Raw genomic sequence first — 22,824 nt, 5'->3', positions numbered from 1 at the left:
GGAAATAAAGCAAGCCGAATTTTGTGTTAGGAGCTCCTGTTTGCCATGTACTACTGGGTGCTCTAAAATCGAGTAATGGATTGCTCTGATACCGAAGGTATCGTAAAAATGTCATAATTCACTGTCGAAGTCTTTTTTCCCGGGTTTCTACACTGGCATATTCACGGTGCTCTTGAGAGATATTGTCACCCTCAGGAAGAAAAAGTCAAATTAAACTAACAAATAAATACGTGCAACTTCTCTGCTTTTTTGTGTGTAATTTAGTTTCTATATTTAAATGGCTTGGCCTCGCTGCTGCCACCCCTATCTGGCAACACAGAAAGGCGAACGCAAGCCTTCACGGAAGCGCGCTACCAGCGCAACGTCCGATTTATAAAACATATGAGCTGCAGTCATTGGATAGTCTAAAACTAGGCGAGGTTTTTCCATCGATCGGCCCCTTCCCGGGGCTCACATGACTTGGGTGTAAAAACATCAGCACGGAAAGGAGTTTCTATTGTTTCGCCGGCTTCAAGATGACAAGTGTCAAGTGTTAAGCCTCCTGTGCTTCTACCTCCAATAAACCCTATGGAATAAGAGTTTATAATAACAAGGTAAGCTGATATAACAAGGTAAGCTGCTTTTGATCGATATCCGGTTAATCAGTGACACATTGTAGCTGAGCTGTTAACAAACATTTCCTGGCTAGGGCATTTAACAGCTAGTTCTAGCTTTAATTGGAAACGTTTAAGTATATTAACACTTATTTAATGTGTCTGAATGTTGATATAGAGTTACAGTTACGTTATTTAGACATATTACACCATGCTGTGGTGTGTCTCAGTGTGGGAAAGATGAGTTGATTTAGCTCCGTTTCCTAAAATATTTAATGATATTCATGTTACATTTACTGAAGGATGAACAGATGCTGTTTCTAAATATTATTTAGTTGGATTTATATTGAGTTATATATAAATAAAATAAAAAAAACTCGTTAAAACGACAACAAGTTCTGTAGTAGGCGGTCCCCAAAAGTTTATGTAAATGCTTTAAGAGGTTTTATCTTTCTCTACCAGTGCTGATAATAAGACTTATTCAGCATCACGTTGGACTACACAGTCCATCACACAATAACATAAAAACAAACTTAAACTTCCAGTTATGGATGGGAAGCTGGTGGAATATAATCTGCCAAACCTCGAAGCTGTGTGGATTTACATAAAGTTATGCATATGAACATTTGAGATCTGGTTATCCGTCTTTACCTTTTCAAACCCAGTTCCCTCTAAACTAAGCAGCAGAAAAAGTCAGTGTAATAATATGTTTACTATTCCTGAAGAGGTGACATGTGCTCTGAGGATCATGATAGACTCTCACACACACACATTTGCACACACGCTCACTCGGAGTGCACGAATCACATGGTAAAGGCAATAATCTAAGTTTTGTCATACAAAACTCTTAAATGGATTAACAGAATACACATTGTGGGAGCCATCTGAGGATAACTGATAATAATCAGATTAAAGTACCTGTTTAAAGGTCATATTAATTGTGGATATTTTCTAATATTCTTATCCTGATTGGGCTCACTTTCTCTCAGGGTTATTTTTTTTATTTTGTTTTAGTTCTTTTTCTGTGTGTGTGGTAACCATAAGTTTGAAAATACAAATCTGGAAAGTTCACGGTGCATTACAACAAAAAGGTGAGCCTATAAAAAAGTACAGACTTTAAGTGTCATTACTCAGTGAGAGTCTCAGGTGTTTTTCCACACAGCTGGCTATTCAAGTTCGCATACTTCTCAGAGTGACATGGCAAATTTAAAGTAAATCAAAGAGGAAAAAACTTCTTACATTTAAAAAATATTAAACTCTTTGCAGATTTAATGACTGATTATTTGCATAAATTATTGTTATTAAAGAAACATGTCAGGCTGTAGCTGGATCCAAAGTGGAAGTGGAAAACAGGGGGGGCAAAGATTAATCCAAAAACACCCACAAGGTGCTGGGGAAACACAGGAGGACGAGGAAATCACAGCACACATGACAGCAAACACCAGAGCAAAACAGAAGAGAAAACCTGACACTATCAAAGTAAAACAGGAAACAACTGAAAGGCAGAAACAAAGCAGAGAGATGAGCAGACTCACACTGGATGTAGAGACAGTGGAAACAATGTGAGAGACTAAAATAAAACTGAAATAGAACCCAAAAAGTAATGACATTTCACCAGGACGTTCACAAAAAATGGGAACAGGATGCTCGAAGTCAAATGACCATGACATCAGAACCAAAACTGTAGGCAACAATAAATACTTTTTATTTTTTCACTGTACCTTTTTGCACCATAAACTGTAGATCTATTTTCAAAACACTGAGGGGATGACCTCAAGTTAAGGACAAATTAATGGCGATGTCTCCCTTTTTTTTTTTACCCAAAAAGTGGATAATCAAAAAACAACCTGGAGAAAGTAACCACTGATGGAAAACCTCTCACAAACTTATACTCTGTTAAAGTCCAGTCCAGCGTCTTTGAAGCTTTGAAATCTAGGACATGTTCATCTGAGTCACAGTTTGGGACTAAAACACACAGACTGACTGACCAGGTGAACTCCTAATCATCTCAGCCAAGTGTGCCAGACAGCAGCTGTGGTTCAAAGGCTTATTCACAGTGATTACAAGCGTTCATTGATGAGATAAGAGAGGCCACTGTCATGACACCAAGTTTCACTTCTTATGTGAGAACATCTTGACCTCTTTGTCTTATAAAACTCTGTAGTTAGCTTAACTACAGGGTTTCGATTGGGTCGTGTGGGTGTTTAAACACATTTAAAGTTCAGTCTCATGTGTCTAAAGGCTGCTGGATGAGCATCAGAGTCACAAAATATATGAACTTGACTCTACTGAGATGCAGAGATGATTAACTAAACTCATAATAAATGGCTCTTATTGCAGTCTACCAGACTTTCACTCTTCTACTCTGGATATTAAAAGTTTTAAGAAATCCCCCACCAAAACTCCAACAGTCTAAAATTCAAGTAAATTAAGATTTACTATGATGTGTCACATAAATAATTAAAGTCATGATATTTAGGAAGCCGTTCCCCAGAAAGAGGATGTGAGGAAGTAACAGGAATTGTTTTGGAGTTTCACTGATAGAGATAAACTTTTATTTGTAACAAAAACAGTGAGAAGGAAAACAGCTAAATCTGTGTGTTGGTCAAAAGAAAGAAAAGCAAATGCTTCATCTGTTGATCGGCTAATTGGCACAGCTCCACAATCTTCTGCAGTTTTCCTCTTATTTTGAAACGTTTTCATCATTTGTCCCGATTTTATATTTTACCTCTTCATTATGTCTTTAAACTTAACAGACAGAAACAAAATGACTTCGAAAGAGATGACGGTTTTATAAAAACGTCATCTTTTCTGCAGAGCCTTTTAAAAACTTGCTGTAAGGAGCAGGATCGAAATGCAGGAACTAAGCAGGAACTAAAAGTCACTTCAGGTCATCTTCTCTCATAACAAACATACACCAGCAAATATATTTACCTTACCACAAAGTCAACTGTCAGTGTTTTCCATTCTGCTTTAGATCTAATCTTTATAGTCTCATTTTGCAGCTTTTCTGTGTTGTATTATCCACGATGATCCACATTTATTTCATGTTTATTTCATGTTTATTTCAGACAGACTGAACATTGATTATTATTAAAATTATTATATTTATCCATGGGTCCGGATTTTTCCAGCGCATTTGAAGGATTCTTGATTAGATTGGCATCGTTAAAGTTCTTCAGCAGTTTTTGCAGCGTTGAATTATGAATTTTCCTCTCCCGTCCAACACGGTGTTTGGAACAATATTGCAATGTCAAAGAAACCTCTGCATCTGTATTTCCCAGCAGAATATTATTGTATTTAAAAACTGTCGATCTATCACTTCAACCTATTGGTGTTTTTAATGTTTTGGCTAATAGCTGTTGTGTTAATTTTCAGACATACACTGACTTTGGTAACCACGATTTAATGAAATCAATCAAACTTTATTTGTGGTTCAATTCAAAGTGCGTCACCGATGATGGACCAGCTGATAATTTAATAATATTTGTTTTGTAAAAGAGGAAGCTACAGAGAAATTAAATACAATTATAAAGAAATAAAAACAACATTTAAAAGGGTGTATAAGCACAATCGGAAGATTTAGGAAAAAAATGAAATACAATAAGAAAAATGAATTTGGAAAAAAATAAACAAATAAAATTTAACATAAATATAAAATTAAATAGATATTTAAAATTTTTTAAAAAACTTATGAACAATTTGAAAATAATTAAGGAACAAATATAAAATGATATATTATATTACATTAGAATAACTCCCTCCATTACATCCAACTAATATCAATTAAAGATAATTGATATTAATTATTAATTGTCTCTCTTAATATGTCTGTATTTTCTAACTCTTAATCTGATCTTTGGTCACACAAAACCTGTTTAAAACCACGTTTGTACCTGTGAAAACAGATGTGTGTCAGCCTGAGGTTGTGGGTTGTGTTCTCAGTTCCCAAAAAGCTTAAATTTATAACAAAGAGCAGCTGAAATAACAGCAACAATAACTGCTGTGTTAGTGTGAACGCTCTCTGAGCTTCATCGTCAGCATCATCATCTCCATCAGAGCCAATTCGGGCATCAGTAACTTAATAAGTTCAGACATGTGGAAGTATTTTGGAAGTGGAAGAGCCACTCTGTGTGTGTTTGTGTGTGTGTGTGTGTGCGAGCGTGTGTGGGTCAGCATGTTACAGTGTCCAAACCTGCTGCCTGTCAGCACGCCATGGCATTTGTCATGTGTTTGTCCCACATCCTCTTTGTTGTGGTTTAATAAGTTGATCTTGCCTTTGCAGACGTCCCGGGCACCATGGTTCACTGACATCGACACAGTCTGAATATTTTCCTGGATCCAGCCGCCTGCCATGCCGCCACCCGATGGCTGCTCCATCAACTCAGCCGCTTCCGATGAGAGTGAGGACACCGAACCTCTCATCGGGAGTGATGAAAGTGAGGAAAACATTTTTTTACATGTTAATCTTTACCAGAAATATTGAATCTGCTTTGAAAAAATAAGCTGAACATGCAGCAGGTTGAGCTTTTGGTATCACTGAAGTGTTTGGATCTAATTTTGAACATGACTACAAAAGTGAAGCTGTTACTTTTGTTGTTTTGTAGCGATGGTTTTCAGTTCTTCAGTGCACACATCAGCATTAAAGATCACCTGTCATATAAGACCTCAATGAGGCAGCAGACATGGAATCACATGCCGCTGTAAAGATATAAACGATCTTGGTGATGCTTAGAGGCCAGGTTTTTTGGCTTGTTACGGGAAAAATCTGCAATGTTTAAAGAGAAATGTTTGTTATAAGGTCAAGAAAATTATTTATCTATTCAGCTTATTTACAAAGCCTTCAAAGTTTACCCAAAATGCTCTTTGTGGATTTTTTTGTTATGTTTTTTTTCTCCAGTGAATGATCAAAAAACAGAAACTCCAGGGTACTAGTACTGATGACTGGAAGCAATATCATGCTTTCACATTGTGGTGTGAGTATGGAAGCAGCTCTTCTAGGGCGGTATCTGAAAGTAGTGCCTGTATTTGAAGCGGCTCAAACGTGCGTGGGAAAATTACCTAAAAGAGGCGATCTGCCAAATTTAAGGCTCTTTAAAAAAAATACACTATTTATTTCTCTGTGTGTGATCAGTTCCTCCTCGGTGCTGCTCGGCCCGCTTCAACCTCGCCTTCCTGATGTTCCTCGGCTTCACTGTGGTCTACGGTCTCCGTGTCAACCTCAGCGTCGCCATGGTAGCCATGGTGAACAGCACCGACCCAGATCCAGACGGAAACCACTCCGTCACCAACGCCTGTCCACCACCATCAGGACGCGAGAACACTAGCAATAATTTCCAGCAGCCTGCCGGGGTAACGCCGCAAGAGCATTGAAAGAGCCGCCATCAAGATCTCTCCTCGCGCTTTATTTTCTGTGACGCCTCCTCTCTGTGACCTCTTTCCCCAGGTCCCTCACTACAACTGGGACTCTAAGACTCAGGGCTGGCTGCTCGGGGCTTTCTTCTTCGGCTACCTGTGCACGCAGATCCCGGGCGGCTACCTGGCCGGTCACTACGGGGGGAAGTTTTTCCTGGGTTTGGGTGTGCTGGGCACGGCTGCCCTCACTCTGCTCACCCCTCTCGCTGCCAAATGGGGGTCGTACTGGCTGTTTGCACTGCGAGCTCTGGAGGGCTTCGGAGAGGTACGACAGGGGGGAGACCAGACATGTTTTTCTTTATTTCTTTGACAGGTTCGTTTAAGCTTTGAACACCCATCTGTGGTAACCGTATTTATACTAAGATGGATTGATTAAATAAATAAATTATTACTTGAACAAAAATCTTTGAAAGGTAAGAAAATAATAGGAAAACTCAAGATCTCAGAGAATAAAAATCCAAATGAGGGGTTTAATAAGTTGTGGTATGAGGAGTCCTGCGTCTGCTCCTATCGGTGATACAGGCCTCGCTCTGCCAGCGTGATCAGCTGTGAATGACTGCCAAAAATGTAATGAGAAGAAAAACCATTGGTACACTTTTTGGTTTAACCTTTTTACACCTACATCAAGAATGACTCCAGGTGCTTGTAGTTGCCAACGTAAAAAGCTTCTATAACAGTGGTCAGATTATTTTCTTTACATTGTCTCTGTGTGCATCTCTAGGGTGTGACGTACCCGGCTATGATGGCGATATGGGCTAGGTGGGCTCCTCCTCTGGAGCGCTCTCGCCTGATAGCCATGTCGGCATCTGGGGGCAGCTTTGGCGCCTTTGTGGCCCTGCCGCTCACTGGCTACATCTGCCAGATGCTGGGCTGGCCCACTGTCTTCTACATCTGTGGTGAGGGGAACACACACTGGTGCCACCACAAGCCATTTTTTTACTACATCTGAACAACAAAAAACTGTTTAGAGCAATTTGTGTATTATTGAGGCTACACAGAAGTCTTGTTTTAATGTACAGTGATGCCAGTCTATCTTTGGTACACACAATTTTACATTTTAGCTTATTCCTCTTTGGTTTATGACAACAGTAACATTACTTTTCCTCTGACTTGGCCTTGAAGACAATCACTGTTTAGCTCTTTGCTTTCACTGCCAAATCTGCTGATTCTTTCAATCATTCACCTCCTCTTCCAGGCGGTGCTGGTTGCCTCTGGGCAGTCTTTTGGTTTATCTTTGTGTCAGATGACCCTCGCAACCATCGCCGAATCAGCAAAGAGGAGCGAGATTACATAATTAAAACCGTGGGACCACAGGTACGAGTGAAACATTAACAGATATTTATTTACATTGATCCTCGTGTGTGTCTCTGTCAGGGAACCCTGTTATAATCTGACCAAGCAAATCCTTCGTATCTTTTATACTCCTTATATTTATCTGGAGCTATTTGTGTAAATCTATTTTATACATAAAGTTTCAGACTCCATGCGACTGTTGTTTTTGTTTGTTTTGTTGGTCCTCATCTGCTTTTTTATTATTTTGTGCTCTATATAGGGTCCTTGCTTTGAGAAGCACTGCTCTGTGACCCCGTATAAGGAAACTCCTGCAGATTCACAGGCAACACATGACCTCAGTCCTGCCTTTTAGTTGTTAGATTAACTGGGCATCTTTAGTAAATACCAACAGCAGTTTTTTTTTTTAACCCCAAAAAGAGATTTGAAAACATTTGCAAATGTTTTTTGTGGTAGTGTATATACAAATGACATTGCTTTCCGTTGCTGTTCAAAATTGTCCCTCACCTGCTCCTATGTTGTGTATTCTTTTCTACCTGCAGTGAAGAGTGACTCATCACTTCCTTTATCTGACTTCCTGTTTCCATTTCTCTTACTGCTCTGCCTTTTCTTACTCTCTCTTCCCCGCAGCTGACCTTTTGTCTCAGTTGGTTTTATATCCAAATATATTTTCGATCCAAATATATTATAGTTTGATCTTCTTCAATAGGTTTCGTTTCAGTTTAGATTTTATTGTTTGAAAAGGTTTCGGAGGAGGGGGAGGGGGAATCGCACTGATGGACAAGTATTGTGGTAAACTTGGTTTTAAGGGCTTAACAAGTTCAGATTTGGTTTTAAAGTACAAACAACTGCAGACAAACCGTCACATAGACATTCAGGTGTTGGTGAAAAATAAATCCCTCTCAGCTCAGTTTGACCAAACTAATAAATATAGATTAAACTAATAAAGATTGAAATCAAAGACATTTTCTGCATATTTTTATGCTGTTTTGTACAGTTTTTGAGGGGGTGGTTTGGTTTTTTACCCCTCAGCCATAAAAGGCTCATGGAGTATGGTCATCATTGTCCACGGACAGGTGACGTGGACACCCAAGTCTCCATGGGTGTATCTGCTAAGAATGTAGACCTCAAGGTTTGAGGTCAGAGGTCAGGTTATCTGAAAATCATCTGTATGTGATAATTCTAGAAGGAAGTCACCTAGGATTTTGAAATTGATGACATAAGTCTATCTACTAGGAGGCTGAGGGGGACCACTATCTCACCAGTATGTCACTAGTTGTTGTTTTTTTACCTATAATAACTTAAAACAGAAAATCCTTCTTAACCCTACAGATGTTCTGTCTATGATTATGTTTTTATTGCTGCAGAGTAGAATCCAGCATTAGTTATTTTGGCAGATGATAAATGAAAATGAAAAAGTAAGCAGAAACACTCTTCAGGCATGTTATGAGTGTTGATGTTGCATGGTTTGTCCACCAGAAGACACCCATTTGCAACAATGGGAACATCATAAATGCAGCCAGCTGATCCAACCTGAGCGTAAACAAGTAAATAAACTTCTGCTCAAACTTCGGGTAAATCTGTTTGTGTTTCATATGTCTGAAATGAAAAAGTATTGGCTGACATACTGGCTTTTAAATCGTCAAATATCTGCATCAGTATCGGTCTGAAAAACCCTATATCAGTCAGATTCTACTGCAAAGTTCTTAAATTGTATTATTTCAGTACATTGTTATGATTTTTCTCTAACCTGAACCGATGCTTCAGGGTACAGGTCATAGCTGGTCCTTGCCTTTGCTGCACATGGCGCTGTCTGTCCAACTGTGGGCCATCATCGTCACCCAGATGTGCTCGAACTGGGCCTACTACACCCTGCTCACATCCCTGCCCACCTACATGGACGTCATCCTGCATTTCGACCTGCAGTCGGTGAGATTTCCCTTCACTTGTTTCATGTTTACCGAAGCGCTTCAGATGTTTGAGATCAGAGTAGAGACACATGAGACTCACCCAAGTAAAACTTGGATGTGAAATTTCAGTTTTAATGTTATGATAGATTACAAGGACTTTGTTCTATCTTTGACCTCTGCTTCTTTTTTCTCTTAATTGTAAAAAAAAAAAGTAAAAAATAGAAGAATTGAAACACTGTTGGATAGTAAACGTGTAGCTTTATCCAAAAATGTGGAGATGTCAGAGAGGAAATCAAGTGAAAGTCCCAAAATCTGAAACTACAGCATCAGCTCTACACTTTCCTGATGTCAGTGTTTATATTTCTGTATTTTTGTGTTGGGACAAAGTCTGAACATCTGTCTGTGTGTCTGTATCAGAACGGCTTCCTGTCCTCTCTGCCGTACCTGGGCAGCTGGTTGATGGCGTGGCTGTCTGGAGTCATGGCGGACGCCCTCATCGAGCGGCGAGTGTTCAGCGTCACTGTCGTTCGCAAAATCTTCACGTTTGTAGGTAAATAAAACTTGAGTGCTCATTTCATCTGTGTGCAGGCTTACATACATATAGGTGTTTGCATACTCAGAAGGTAAAGCAGGAAGTTAGTCTCTCAGGTTAAAGTCTTGACTTTTAAGAGAGTGTTACATCCACTTGTAAAGAATTGTGTGAATTTTCTGGCCCCGCCTGGTTAGAAAGGAGTCAGGATTCCTGCACTGCTGGTTTAACCTTGATATGAAAACACTGTCACAAAAGGTTGTCCTCTGTCTTCATGCTGGATTCCTGCTATGATGACTCATGAAATCCTCCTAGAATGTAGGATGCAGCTGAATTCACAAAGAGCAGAAAGCCTTAGAGTCAGCAGCAGCAGTCAGCTGATTTGGGAGTTATTTTGAGACTAATAAGTTTGCTGGATCTTAGTGTTCCTCTGCCAGCAAAATCCCACTTTAAGCCAAGGCATTGGAATTACAAACATCCAGAAAGAATGAGAAACACGGCACAAACTAAACTCGGCTCATTTGCAACACTTCGACAAATATTTTACTACAGAGATCATTTTATGTGATTCGTCTCTGGGTCCCTCCCCGAGATGAAAAACTGTGTTCATCAAAGCTTCGTCTGCAGTTTTTACATGTGACACAGGAACAGTTGCTGTTCAACACAAACAAATGCAGATTAAAGTTTGAGTGACTTAATGAAGCAACGCTGCCCCCGTGTGGTTTAGTTTGCATTTGTTGTTGTGAAGCGATAGTATGAGGCCTGCAGGACTCCAGGTGACTGTGATTATAATGTACTTGTTTTTTAATGCGTGTGTGTATGCTGTGGTTTTACTGGTCTGGGATGAATATGGCCCATGCACTGAAGTGAATTTCCTCCCAGTAAAACCAACACTTCACTCAGAATTTGGACATGAGTAGATCAGATTCTCCCATATAGAGAGAAACTGACCCGGTGCTGTTTTATTTTTTTCCTGTTCCAACGGCTGTCTCTTCTCTCCGCAGGTCTGTTTCTGCCCTCGGTTTTCCTCGTGGCTGTGGTTTACGCCGGCTGCGACCACATCCTCATCGTCACCTTCCTCACACTGTCAATGACAACGGGAGGGTTCAGTGCCGCCGGAGTCTTCATCAACCAGATAGACATCGCTCCTCGGTGGGTGTCGTCGTCCAAACAGCTGATTAAGTTTTTACTGCTTAACAGTTTAAACCCCGAAAACGTGAAACACATAAAAGCTGCAAATCACTTAAGTGAACTATACATTGATAATCGGAGTCCACAGATCTAATGAAGACTTGGATAAATGAAACTGTGACAAACAGGTACTTTGTTTCCTGCTCCTGCAGGTATGCAGGATTCCTGCTGGGAATCACCAACACCTTCGGGACTATCCCGGGGGTCGTGGCGCCGATCGTAACGGGATACTTTACTGAAGATGTGAGTATAAAGGCTAAATTCATCATCTCACCAGAGCACAAAGTCTTCTTAAGTAGGGTTAAGCTATTTTGTGTCTTCCTAACGTGAGGAAACCTTTCATAGCAGAAGCTGATATGCCAAAGTAAAAAAAATAAAACCCAACCCTAACCTGTTTTGACCTGTGCCCTGAACTACAAAGCGAGGTCACTATACGGAGGACTTATTTATGCTATCTGGATTCATTTATCCTAACTATGGCAATCAGGATAAACAAAGGTGGTTATCATCTCGCTAAACCCAGGGTTTATCAACCTAGCTATGAAAAAATTCACATTAAAGGGTTGACGTTGGCGGCATCTGACCAATCACAAACATGGACAGTGATAATTTTACAAATAAGGATAAAACTTTATTACAGAACATGAAGGAGTTAAACATGTAAAACAGACTTGCATCACTAAAACGGATGCAGACATATCAGCAAAGTATTAAAAGTACAATATGAATCTCTGTGCAATACTGTATTAATAAAGTTCAGGGAAAGCTGGCAAAAATGCAGACTCTGTGAGGTAACATATCGAGCAGTATCACAGCTCTTTCTCAGACTGTTAACACCTGGTGGTGTAAACGTTCTGAGAGCAGTGAGTAAATACAAAAGCATAGACTTCTTACAAATTAATATAAAGTCCAAATTTACAAATAGTTGCCCTTTTTATCTATCATATATAATATAAAAAAATAAAATTGTTATGAAGTTTAAAACCAATACACAGAGCTGTTTTCTAAGGACTGGTTGATCTTTTTGTCTCAAACATAACCTGCTCCAGGTCTACAGCATAAAAATCATGTACCTCTGTGTGACTAAAAACCCAGGTTTAATCATGAAGTTATCGAGATAAGCCTATAATCCTGCTTTAGTGCTCTGGTGGATGTTAGGAGGGTTAAAGTCGGGCTGATGTTGCTGGACGTTTGAGTTCTCAGGTTAATGGCTGCAGTGTACGTGTGAAAACAACAGAAATAGGAATGATAATAAAATCATATCTTCATATTTTTATTTCTTCAAGGTGGAAAATACACAGAAGGCATCATAAAATAGTTGAAAGCAGCAATAATTCACTGTCAGATTCACAGTGTTTAACATTCATCGTCCTCTCCTCTGGTTGGCAGCGCACTCTGGCCGGCTGGGCAAAAGTCTTCTGGGTTGCCGCTGGGATCAACGCGGGCGGTGCCGTCATTTACACGTTTCTTGGCAGCGGCAAGCTCCAACCATGGGCCCTCACTGAGGAGGAGCGAGCTGAAGCTGAGAGGAAGAGGAACAGGTCCATCTCACATTAAAGCAGAAATATGCATCAGCAGCAGAGCCTTTACTCAGGCTTTAAAGACACATATACGGTTAGCTAGTTTTACACAGTTTTCCGATTTTAGAGGAATGTGTCTGGAGGTTTAATCTGTAAATTCAGGTATAAATTAAGGGACTTCATGCAGTATTCACACTTCATGAACCAATAATGACTTCAGAGCTACAATATGCTCTTCTTGTTTACGAGGTGAGCTGATAGACTTATTTTTACGGTAATTCCAGCAACTATATTACAGCTTATGGAGCATTTAAAATTTCCTGTTAGGCACATTTTTAACCCTTTAAATTCGCTGGGAGGTGAAATTTCAAGGGTTAGAATGTTATCACTACTTTTAAGAAAAGATTAGTTTTGGTGCAGATGACATATTCGAACACGTGCTGCCTTTTAATAATCAGGAAACACGTTTACTCTTGTTGATAAAGTTTTAATCGTTTGTATGTGAGTTTTGTTTAAAATTTTCCGGGTGATTTTGTTTCTTTGCACCTGTTTGACACTTACGACACTTCAGGTGAGACCAAAACATATCACTTTTTTTTAAAGTTATTTTGGTTTTTCTTTTAATTTTACCTTGAACAAGGTACAGTTTGGAACAAAATGCATATTTTGCACAACAGGAGGGTCACTCCACATAAAATATACATATCTGGGGGGAAAAAACCACCATCAGGTGATTTTTCTTTAAAGTAAAATAACTTTTATACATTTAATGAAGCTTTGAATCTTCATGCTGTGAATATTTTCTGGGTTACAGGCCATCAGAGTACACAGGGATGTGTTAAAATTTTGGGCTACTTTTTAAGTCACTTAATTTTTTTTTTCCAGCATTTTTTAGCCTTTTTAACCTACATACAGGATATATCCACATTTTTCAGGATCGGTGTCATGGGTTATATCATAGCTCAATAGGAAACAACAATTTAATATCTTTGATGTAGAGGAACAAGAATGATCACTGGATGTTTGACCTGTTTTCTTATAATTCAATGGAGATATCTGCATTTTGGGTATACTTTCAAGCACCATATGACCATGTTTTACGGGAGGCTGATCTAAACAAATTATATTTCATGAAAGTTTTTATTTTTTCCCACATTTTGATACCAGCATCATCTTCTAGCTCAGATTTCTTCTGTGTTAAAAGAGAGAAACAACGTCTTGCTCTTTGTAGTTGTTTTGACATGCGCAAGTTTGGGTCCTGAAGAATGTTTTTAAAGGTAAAACTGAAAGCTTTGCCTCCAGCTCAGCTCTTTCTTCACCACAACAGTCATGTTCAAAGTCCATCTCACCAATCTGTCAGCCCACCTAACCCTCCACCGTCCCATCACTCATGGATAAAATCCTCCCTCGCCTGGGGACTCCTCTCTCCTCCCACTCAGAGTTAAAGATCCTCCGTTTTCAAGCAGGGAACCACAGCCTCAAACTCTCATCCTGGTTATTTCACCTTTCCTGTTCAGTTTCTGTCAGTTTCCTTTGGGATGAGACTGCTTCAGACAGGAACATCGAGCTGCTGTGAAGCTGCCTTCAGTGCGGCTTCCTCGTCATCTCAAAATTATCCAAATCTTAACCCACCCTGTGTACTTTGGGAGCCTGTAACTCAAAAAATACTCACAGTATTATAATAAAATTTTGCATGGTTTCATTAAAGATATGAAAGTTATTGGACATAAAAATCAGCTGATTTTGAGGGGCTCAGGTGGGAGACACTGACTGATTTTTCATGAAGTGATCCTCTTATTAGTTTGTCGCACAGCTTCGTCTTTGACTGCTTTGTTTGCAGTTTTCTGACCACTTCTACAGACTGTTTATTAGGACCAACAGAAGCACTTTTCAATGACATGAATACTCAGGATGTTTTATTCTGATAAGAGTGCCAAAGACACGTGAAACCTTACATTTTAGATTGGAGTTTCTTCACTTGTTTTTAAGACTTAAAGCACCTTTGGGTGCTAGCATTTGCAGTGTTTGTAATCATATGGGTTTGCTTCAACAGTAAGAAGCTTCCTTTTATAAACTACAGTAATTATTGTTTCTATATGATCTAGGAAATACCATCATGCAGTTTTTCAAAGAGCACTGTGATTGTAAAGATGTGATGATTTATTCACCTCCTCTGTGCTTTAAAAATGTGTGATGTCATGAAAATGTGTGCTTTTATTTTGAAAATAATTTTGTTTTTACTTGGATTACCTGAAAATTAAAGTGAGTGGCATGTAACCCTCGTAATGTCCTCCCATACTCCTTCTGTCCTCTGATTTGACTGTTATGTAAAACATATGGTATAAATTGTCAATCAGTTCTGTGTTACAACTTTAGTCTTCGGTCCAGTGCATTACAACAAAATTTTCTCTTCATTTTGGAATTTAGGGCCTAATTTCCATAAACGTATATATCATATTTTTGAGTGAAATTTAAATAAAACATTGAATTATTTTGACTATTTAAATTATCACAGAGTAGTATATATCAAAATTGAGTGAGGATGCTGTTTTTGAATCATTTGATAATCACACCTGTTGTCCTCTGGGGTCAAAATTTATCGTGTCTGGTTTGATTGTTACGAAAAGAATATAAAGTGGATACGTCATTCAATTCTGTTACACTTCCAATTACAGCTTCATTCAAACACATTAACACAATTTCTTTATTCCATTTGAAGCTCAAGGCCAATAAGACCTCATTCACCATACTGCTTTCAAACATCTTTGATCTTGGATCATTGATGTGTGGGGTCAAACAATGGTCATAACAACAACAATAAAACAGGCAGCACAATGAGGAGGCAGGGGTTCTACATTCAATTCAATTTTGTTTATAAAGCACCAAATCACAACAACAGTCACCTCAAGGCGCTTTATATTGTAAGGTAGACCCTACAATAATACATACAGAGAAAGTATGGTGGCTAATTTTTTTTTACCATATTGTGCAAAGATATCACCAGTAAAACAATGCATATATTGTCCTCCAATATAATGAGGAGGAAGAATCAAAGGAGGATCCAGGGTTAGAAGATAAGAAAATATTGCCAATATTTAGACCACATGCTACTTCTTTCTCTGAAGAAGCCCCCACATCTCCCACCTGTAGAAGTGGAAGACGAGTATGAAGTGAAGGAAAGTGATGAAGATGATGATTAGGAAGAATTTACTCCATGGCTTTTAAATCAGAATGAGTTTGTATTACTTTTATTTATCTTACTTCTTACTCAAATCTTCTAATTTTATGATTCTTTTTCTTAACTTTTATCATGTCTCCCTATGTTTTTATTTCTTTTGATTATCTTAATTGTACAGCACCTTGATCAACATTTTCTGTTTTAAATGTGCTATATAAATAAATTTGACTTTGACTTTGAATCTGAAATATGTTCAAGTAGGTTCTCAGGCATCCAGGACATGGTAGTCTAAGGAGATTGGAAAGAAAGTGACAGGGCTTCTTGAAGTTTCTTGAATTTCCAGAATGTGAAACTGAAATAGAAGATACACATCTTTCATTTCAATCATGATGAAGGCAAAAATCAAGCAAGAAGGAAGAGTCAGCTGACACATAGGAATATTTGCAGTAATGTGAAGAAAAACTGATCTGGTCTTCTATCCTTCCCAGTGACAGACGATGCATGACTATCTGTCAATGCACTTTACCCTACCGCCTACTGGTGTTGGCCAGAGGGGCCGATGGCGCGATATGGTAGCCTCGCTTCTGTCAGTCTACCCCAGGGCAGCTGTGGCTACAACCGTACCTGCCTCCACCAGTGTGTGAATGCGAGAGTGAATGAATAGTGGCATTGTAAAGCGCTTTGGGTGCCTTGAAAAGCGCTATATAAATCCAATCCATTATTATCATTATAATGTACCAGTACAGAGGAATAAACATGAGCTTCCTCCTGCCTTTGTTCTCGTGAAAGTTTGCCTTCACTAATACCCATGCCTTGGTGTCAGTCCTACCATGCCAAAACATAGAAAAATGTCAGGTAGTAAGTTGGAAAAAAGTTGAATAAAATTGTTGACCCCAGAGGACAAAAGGAGAAGGGAAATCGGGAGGAAATTACAAGGCTTAAGCACTATATGGTCGAAAATAACATTAGCTTATTTCAATAAAAAACACTCACATATGCAGAACTAGGGTGGCAAAAGATTATTTCAGTGGCACATGGAAACACATGCCAGCATATCTCGGCATGTGCCGGCATGTGCCACTGAAATAATTGTTCAATTTTTTTTTTCTCCAAATGTCCTGTCTGACACTGTAGCAATCACAATTATTTTCTGAAGGCAAAGAAAAATGCCCAACAAACTTATTTTCCCAAGTAGACCATTACAGCTTTTGCTGTAATGATCCCAGTCCATCCATGTCCTGATGGACTGGTCCACGCTTTGTGTTTATGTCTTTGTGTGAAATCTGTTTACCTGCCATTTGCTGTTTTAGCTGTTTCGTGGTTGTTGAAATGAAAGCTTTAACCTGAGATACTGGCGTTTATATTTAAAAATCTATTCAGGATTTAATGAATTGATACCACGTTATTCAAGCTAAAATCTCTTTTAACACTAGGAGTCCCAGGCTTCTACCTTTCTACCTTTAAAACCCACCACCAGCCAAATGGCTGGTAGGCTTTTAGCTAGGCTTTAGCTTCAGCCAAGTGGAAGCTAAATTGGCTAGTCATTCATATGTAAATTAGGTTGTTAGCTGGGAATTCTGGAGGGAGGGGAGTGGGGGTGTGTGGATGAGGGGGTGGGGGAGCTGCTAAAAGCTGTGAACTTCCTTTTGTGTTTCATCTTGATGCATTCTCAATCATCCAGGGAAATAAATCTCCAAAAGTCACCAACTTGGAGTGTTTCAGTTTGCCATCTTAGGGAGAAATCAACACACATGGGTGTATGTCCTTTGTTGCTGAGATTTATTGATAAAAACAGTACAAAAAACCAACCATTTGTACACATATTTACAAATAATAATAAAAAGTGAGTGAGTACATTTCAACATTTTCAGCAATCACTCACAATCCTGGCACTGCCATGGTATCTGTAGTCTGCATTTACCACATGTGTATCTGTAGCAGTGAACACATCGCACAGTGGCATGATTGTTCTTGCATTTGTGTTTGACCTGACACATGGCTCTTTTTCCAGGACTAGGTGTGGAGGGTTGTGTCCAACTGTTCTTTTCTTGCCTTCTTCTCAGCTACATGAGAGTGAGCCAACTCTCTTGCAAGCTCCACCACATTTACATATGAATGACTAGCCAATCCACTAGTGGATTGAGGAATTTCCCTGCGAATCTTGTTGACTGTGCCGAGGATGGTGGTTTTCAGTCTAAGAAGTTTTTGCGCAAGTGAAAGCGATGTGAAAAAATTGTCCGTGGTAACATTTCTGCCCTTGTCTAGGAATGGTTCCATCAGCCTCATTACTACATTTTCAGAAAGTCTCTCCCCAGTGGGACGATTGGGGTCCTTGCCAAGATATGGGAAGACATTGCAAATGTACTTGGATTTTAGGTCGCAAGCCACCCAAAACTTGATCCCAAACTTGTCAGGTTTACTTGCAATATACTGCAGGAAACAGCACCGAGTCTTTGATGGGAAAAGCTGTTCATCAACGGTGATATGTAGACCAGGGTTGTAGCACGTGATGCAGTTGGTGACCAATGATCCCCACACACTGGAAATGTGTGGGATATTTTCCTGATATGATTCCTGACGTCAATCAGGTTGCCTCCCATTCAGTATAAAACCTCTACAACCGGCCCCAGTCTTCCTCTTTCTGTTACCTAGCTTAAGGACAGCAGCTTTGGCCGTGAAAACCCATAAACACCGGTGAGTTTAGCTCCCATTCTTCACATAGAGGGACCCGTCTGGCCTTATCTTCTTCTTTATTTGATTTTTAGGTTTACTGGATGCTGTTTTTAAACTTTTAATGAAAGATTTTTTACGAGGGAGGAGAAAATGTAGAGTGGTTAACGCGAACGAAGGAGGGCTGCCAGACCGGAGATCCGAAGATGCTTGAATGGCATTTCTTCTCTCTCCTTATTGAAACAATTTAACCGTATTTATCCGAAGCAAAAAGTACTTGAAGTCCGGACATGAAAGCTTCTGAATATTTGGCGATCTTTGTAACTTTATCCGACGTGGCCCAGTGGAGTAACACGCGTCTCGGCTGGCTTGTGGCCGAGTGAGGCCTAGCAGTAGCAGCCGCCTACTAGCGGCTAAGGCCTAGCGCCTGAGTAGCCATGAAGTTGAATTTCAGTTTTTAACTCCGTATAAATTAAAAAGACAATATGTTTTAATATGTTTTCATTTTTTATGTACTTTCATTATGCCTACATGCCGGGATGGTTTCCTAATGTAGCCGGGCTCAAGATGCGATAGCTTAGTTGTACATGCATGTCTGTTAACGAAGCCTAACGGGTACTTAATAGTAAGCCTAACGCAATTTTTATTTTTATTTAATCTTGCCCACAGAAACTAAAACAATGGGAAAGGAAAAGACCCACATTAACATCGTGGTCATTGGCCATGTCGACTCCGGCAAGTCCACCTCCACCGGTCACTTGATCTACAAGTGCGGAGGAATCGACAAGAGAACCATCGAGAAGTTTGAGAAGGAAGCCGCTGAGGTAAGAGCTTGTGTATTTAGTCAAGTCAAGTCAAGTCAAGTCAAGTTGGCTTTATTGTCACTTCAACCATATACAGTTTAACAGTACACAGGGAGGCGAAACAACGTTCCTCCAGGAACCAAGGTGCTACATGCAACATAAATTTACAACATAATTTAACAGAAAAACTCTAAACTAGCTAACTAAGAGGCCTAGTTAGCTGGCTAGCAGAGACAAGACAGACTGACCTAACATAAATTACAACATAAAAGAGAGATACTCCCATACAGCTTGTGACAAAATTTGATTCGATTTGATTGATGACCCTAGCCTTGACCTTTTGACCTCCCCCCTCCCCCTCCCCCCTTTCCCCTCCCCCTCCCCCCTTTCCCCTCCCCCACCGGAAGTGTGTAATTTGATCCCCTAAGCGTGACGAATTGCATCCGGAGAAGGGAGGGGGAAACCCCCCGGAAGTGTGTAATTTGATCCCTAAGCGCGCCACCTGTTGCGCCACCTGTTGTTGGAAAAAAAGAAAAAAAGGTTTTTAGAGGGAGGGAGAGGTCTGCGGCGGGGAGGAGAATAAAAGCAGAGAGGAGGCCGTCACAATTTCTAGGCACAGACGCAAGATGGATCCTTTCATTCTGCAGCCCAGCGTTCCTGTGTACTTGGACGGCGAAGAGATCTGCTCTCCCGAGGCCGCTAGAGAGACAGAGCGGTAGTTAGTTTTCCACAAACTCATAGTCTGAATTCTGTTTCAATATTATGACAATTTTCTCTGTATTTCTTTTTTTTTTTTTTTTTACAATAGCGGATGTAATTTTACTTTCTTAAGCTGCACCGGCGCTTGTAATGGGAAAAAAGAGTGACTTCCTATTGCCTGTAGAGAACCGTTTCTTTCAATAGTATTTTATTTTCCTATAATACAGACGCAGTAAAAAACCTTTAAGATGATCAGCCTAGCAACAAATTGCATTTTTAGGCTACACCATAGCTTGTGATGAAAAGAAGAACTTTCTATCCACTTGTAACCTACAGGCTGCCTACCCCGTATGTGTAAAAATGAATAAATATCCCTTAGTGAATACTTTTCTTTGAATACTACTTTTCCTTTTGAGAGTCCCTTTTACAAGGGACTGAAAAACAAACCATAAAAGATAATTGCCGTGACAGGCGATCTTGTTTCACACACACACACACACACTGCGGGTCAAGGAGGAGTGAGACAGCAGATATCAGTTTTTTCTCAATGCTTATAACCTATAACGCGCCCCCCAAAAAATATTATTATTATTAAAACATCTATATGAGGTAGGTTTTGCGCAGCCTGCTCCTTGTCAGACCAAAGTAGAGAGTTTTTTTTCTTCATTACTTTTACAATGGGTTTTCTCAATAGACAGAAAATGAAAATGATGACACTGAGGAGTCAACAGCCGATATTATCATTGCTTGTAACCCGGTAAATAATTTCGTACATCTCCCCATAAAATAAGCCTTAGTGGAAAAAAGCTCATATTCGAATAAGTTTATTAAAGCACCCCCCTCTGTGGGAAAGAGTTTTTTTTCTCAGAGTCAAGTTTAAACCATGAGGCGAGTTTTGTCAACAGGAGGCGAGTTTTGTCACGAGCAAGAACAACTGTTGCCCATAAAGTAAAACAAATATCCGCCTCTAAGTCGTATTTTACCTTTTTACCTGCCTAGATCACTGTAATAACTTACAGATTCTCTGCCAGGGAAATATAATTTTTGCAAGTGGTAATGCTGTACTTTACTAAAACCACTGAATAAAGCGCAAACTGTCCATCATATTGTTACAGGAATACCTGTGTATTGATTTGCTGATGCATAAAATGTATAAATGTTACCAGTAGATTAAAGTATCGCTTGCACTGCTGGAATTGCAGCGATTAGAACACAGAACTCTCATGAAGAGTACCTATTCAAGCAGTAAAATTGATTTCACTTTTTTATCTGCCAACAAATTAAAGTGATTCCCATTTTCCTTTATTAGATATTAGACAGGAGATGTGAATGTTTAAATGTTTCGGAGCTCTAATGTGCAGCTGTCACCTTAGAACAGCGGCACTCTGCAATAAAAATAATTAACTTGAACTAAAATGTAGTGTTAACCTCTTTATTTGTGTAAGTGTTGCATTTCACTGTTCTGTTTTGGGGTTTGTTTGTTTTTTTATGTTCTTGTGAAGATATGACCTGAGTCACACCGTGCCACTTGGTGAAGAGTGCTGTAAAAATAAAATAGGGGAGACATGATGGAATTAATGAAGGCCAGCTGATATCCAGCCTCCCCTAGCACTGCCCTCTGAACCCACTGCTCCACCCCTCCCTTGCAGCTGAGCCTGCCACTGTTCTTTATAGAGTTTTAATTACCATTTTATCACCATCCTTATCATCTGTCTGTGACTAGAGTAGGTGGCACTCATAGGGATCACTTTTGTGGGAAAGAAGTCATATGACCTGTGAAATGCCCTTTTTTAACTTTGAAGTGAACATGCATAAAGCATAAGGCAGGAAGCTGGCCTTAGTGGAGAAAGCTGACAACCACCAATGTAATAGCTGTTATTTCTAACTGGGGTTTTTAAGTCAGGCCAGCTAATGCAAAGAAAGCCTGGCTGTGTAAGTGTGCAGTCAACCCCTCAGGCCACTAGTGTTTATTGATAATATTACCTCTGATGGAAGTAGTCACATCATGCATGGGGCTGTACTCTGCTTGAATTCAGCCATATGCTGCAAAACTCTTTGACCCTTCACAGTGCAAATGGATAATTAAGCATTCTACCAAAGCAACCCAGGAGTTTCTCAAGGTAAAGAAAATGGATAGTCTTCAGTGGCCAAGTTAGTCACCTGATCTCAGTGTAGTAGAGCAGCCTTTCTGTTACTGAAGGCAAAATTGAATACAGAAATACAAATAAACAAGCAGAAACTGAAGACAGCTGCAGTAGCCTGGAAGAGCATCTCAAGAGAGGAAACACAGCATTTCATGAACTACAGGCGTTCTAGCCTTATGGCAGTCATTGACTGCAAGATTTTACATACAAGTAAAAATATAAGTAAAATATTTTAAAAAGTCATAATATTTAAAATGATGTTAGCTTGTTGAATTACTTCCAAGTCTCTGAAAATGAAGACATAAGTATCAAAATGGTTGTAAGCACTTAACAATGTATGTAATAATTTAGTTTTGAATAATAGATGAAAGCCTGCGCTTCAATCACATCTTTTTTTTGTTCATTTAAGTTCTGCTGTGGTGGTGCACAAAGTCAAAATCACAAAAAAAAGTCATTGTCCAAACATTAATGGACCCAATTAAGGTGGTGACACCATTTCAAAATTGGCACCCAAAAACCCCCCACAGTACCTACAAATTAGTTTTGTTTTCAAGCTTGCTGTAAAAATTAAATCAAATTAGCTTTTTAAAATTAAGTCACTATTAGTCAAGTTTCAGATTGTGTTAATTAAAGAAACAAATTCCCAATGTATGATGATTATTTAAAAGTGCATTCTTATATTTTCAGGCAAGAAATACTTTACTTTTATCTTCAGTCAACATGAACTTTATTGTTTAAGGACCATACTTTTGTCTCCATATTTTCATCAGTCATAAATTTGGCTGGAAAAGCATCACACCATTTGCTCTAGTAAAAAGACTCTTGTGTGCCTGAGTAATTTCTGATTTATTCTGGTTATTTTTTACCACAGCATCACTAGAT

The 22,824-nt window shown here is 39.3% G+C and overlaps 1 protein-coding gene across 1 annotated transcript; it reads left to right on the top strand.

Annotated features, from left to right (window-relative positions):
- The first annotated feature begins 92 nt into the window (after window positions 1-92).
- Window positions 93-16,968, top strand: LOC146643309 (sialin). Its single transcript, XM_085396260.1, has 11 exons — window positions 93-593; window positions 4,879-5,032; window positions 5,728-5,945; window positions 6,040-6,273; window positions 6,730-6,904; window positions 7,204-7,322; window positions 9,066-9,227; window positions 9,626-9,758; window positions 10,742-10,889; window positions 11,081-11,171; window positions 12,318-16,968. The coding sequence occupies exons 2-11, from the start codon at window positions 4,948-4,950 to the stop codon at window positions 12,483-12,485; spliced, it is 1,533 nt and encodes a 510-aa protein (XP_085252386.1). The 5' UTR covers window positions 93-593; window positions 4,879-4,947; the 3' UTR covers window positions 12,486-16,968.
- The last annotated feature ends 5,856 nt before the right edge of the window (window positions 16,969-22,824 follow it).

Source organism: Rhamphochromis longiceps, linkage group LG22 (assembly GCF_057381845.1).
Source record: "Rhamphochromis longiceps isolate RC_006_pf linkage group LG22, R_longiceps_female_GT1.1, whole genome shotgun sequence".
In the NCBI taxonomy this organism is placed as follows: domain Eukaryota; kingdom Metazoa; phylum Chordata; class Actinopteri; order Cichliformes; family Cichlidae; genus Rhamphochromis; species Rhamphochromis longiceps.
This window is presented reverse-complemented; position numbering and strand designations above follow the sequence as displayed.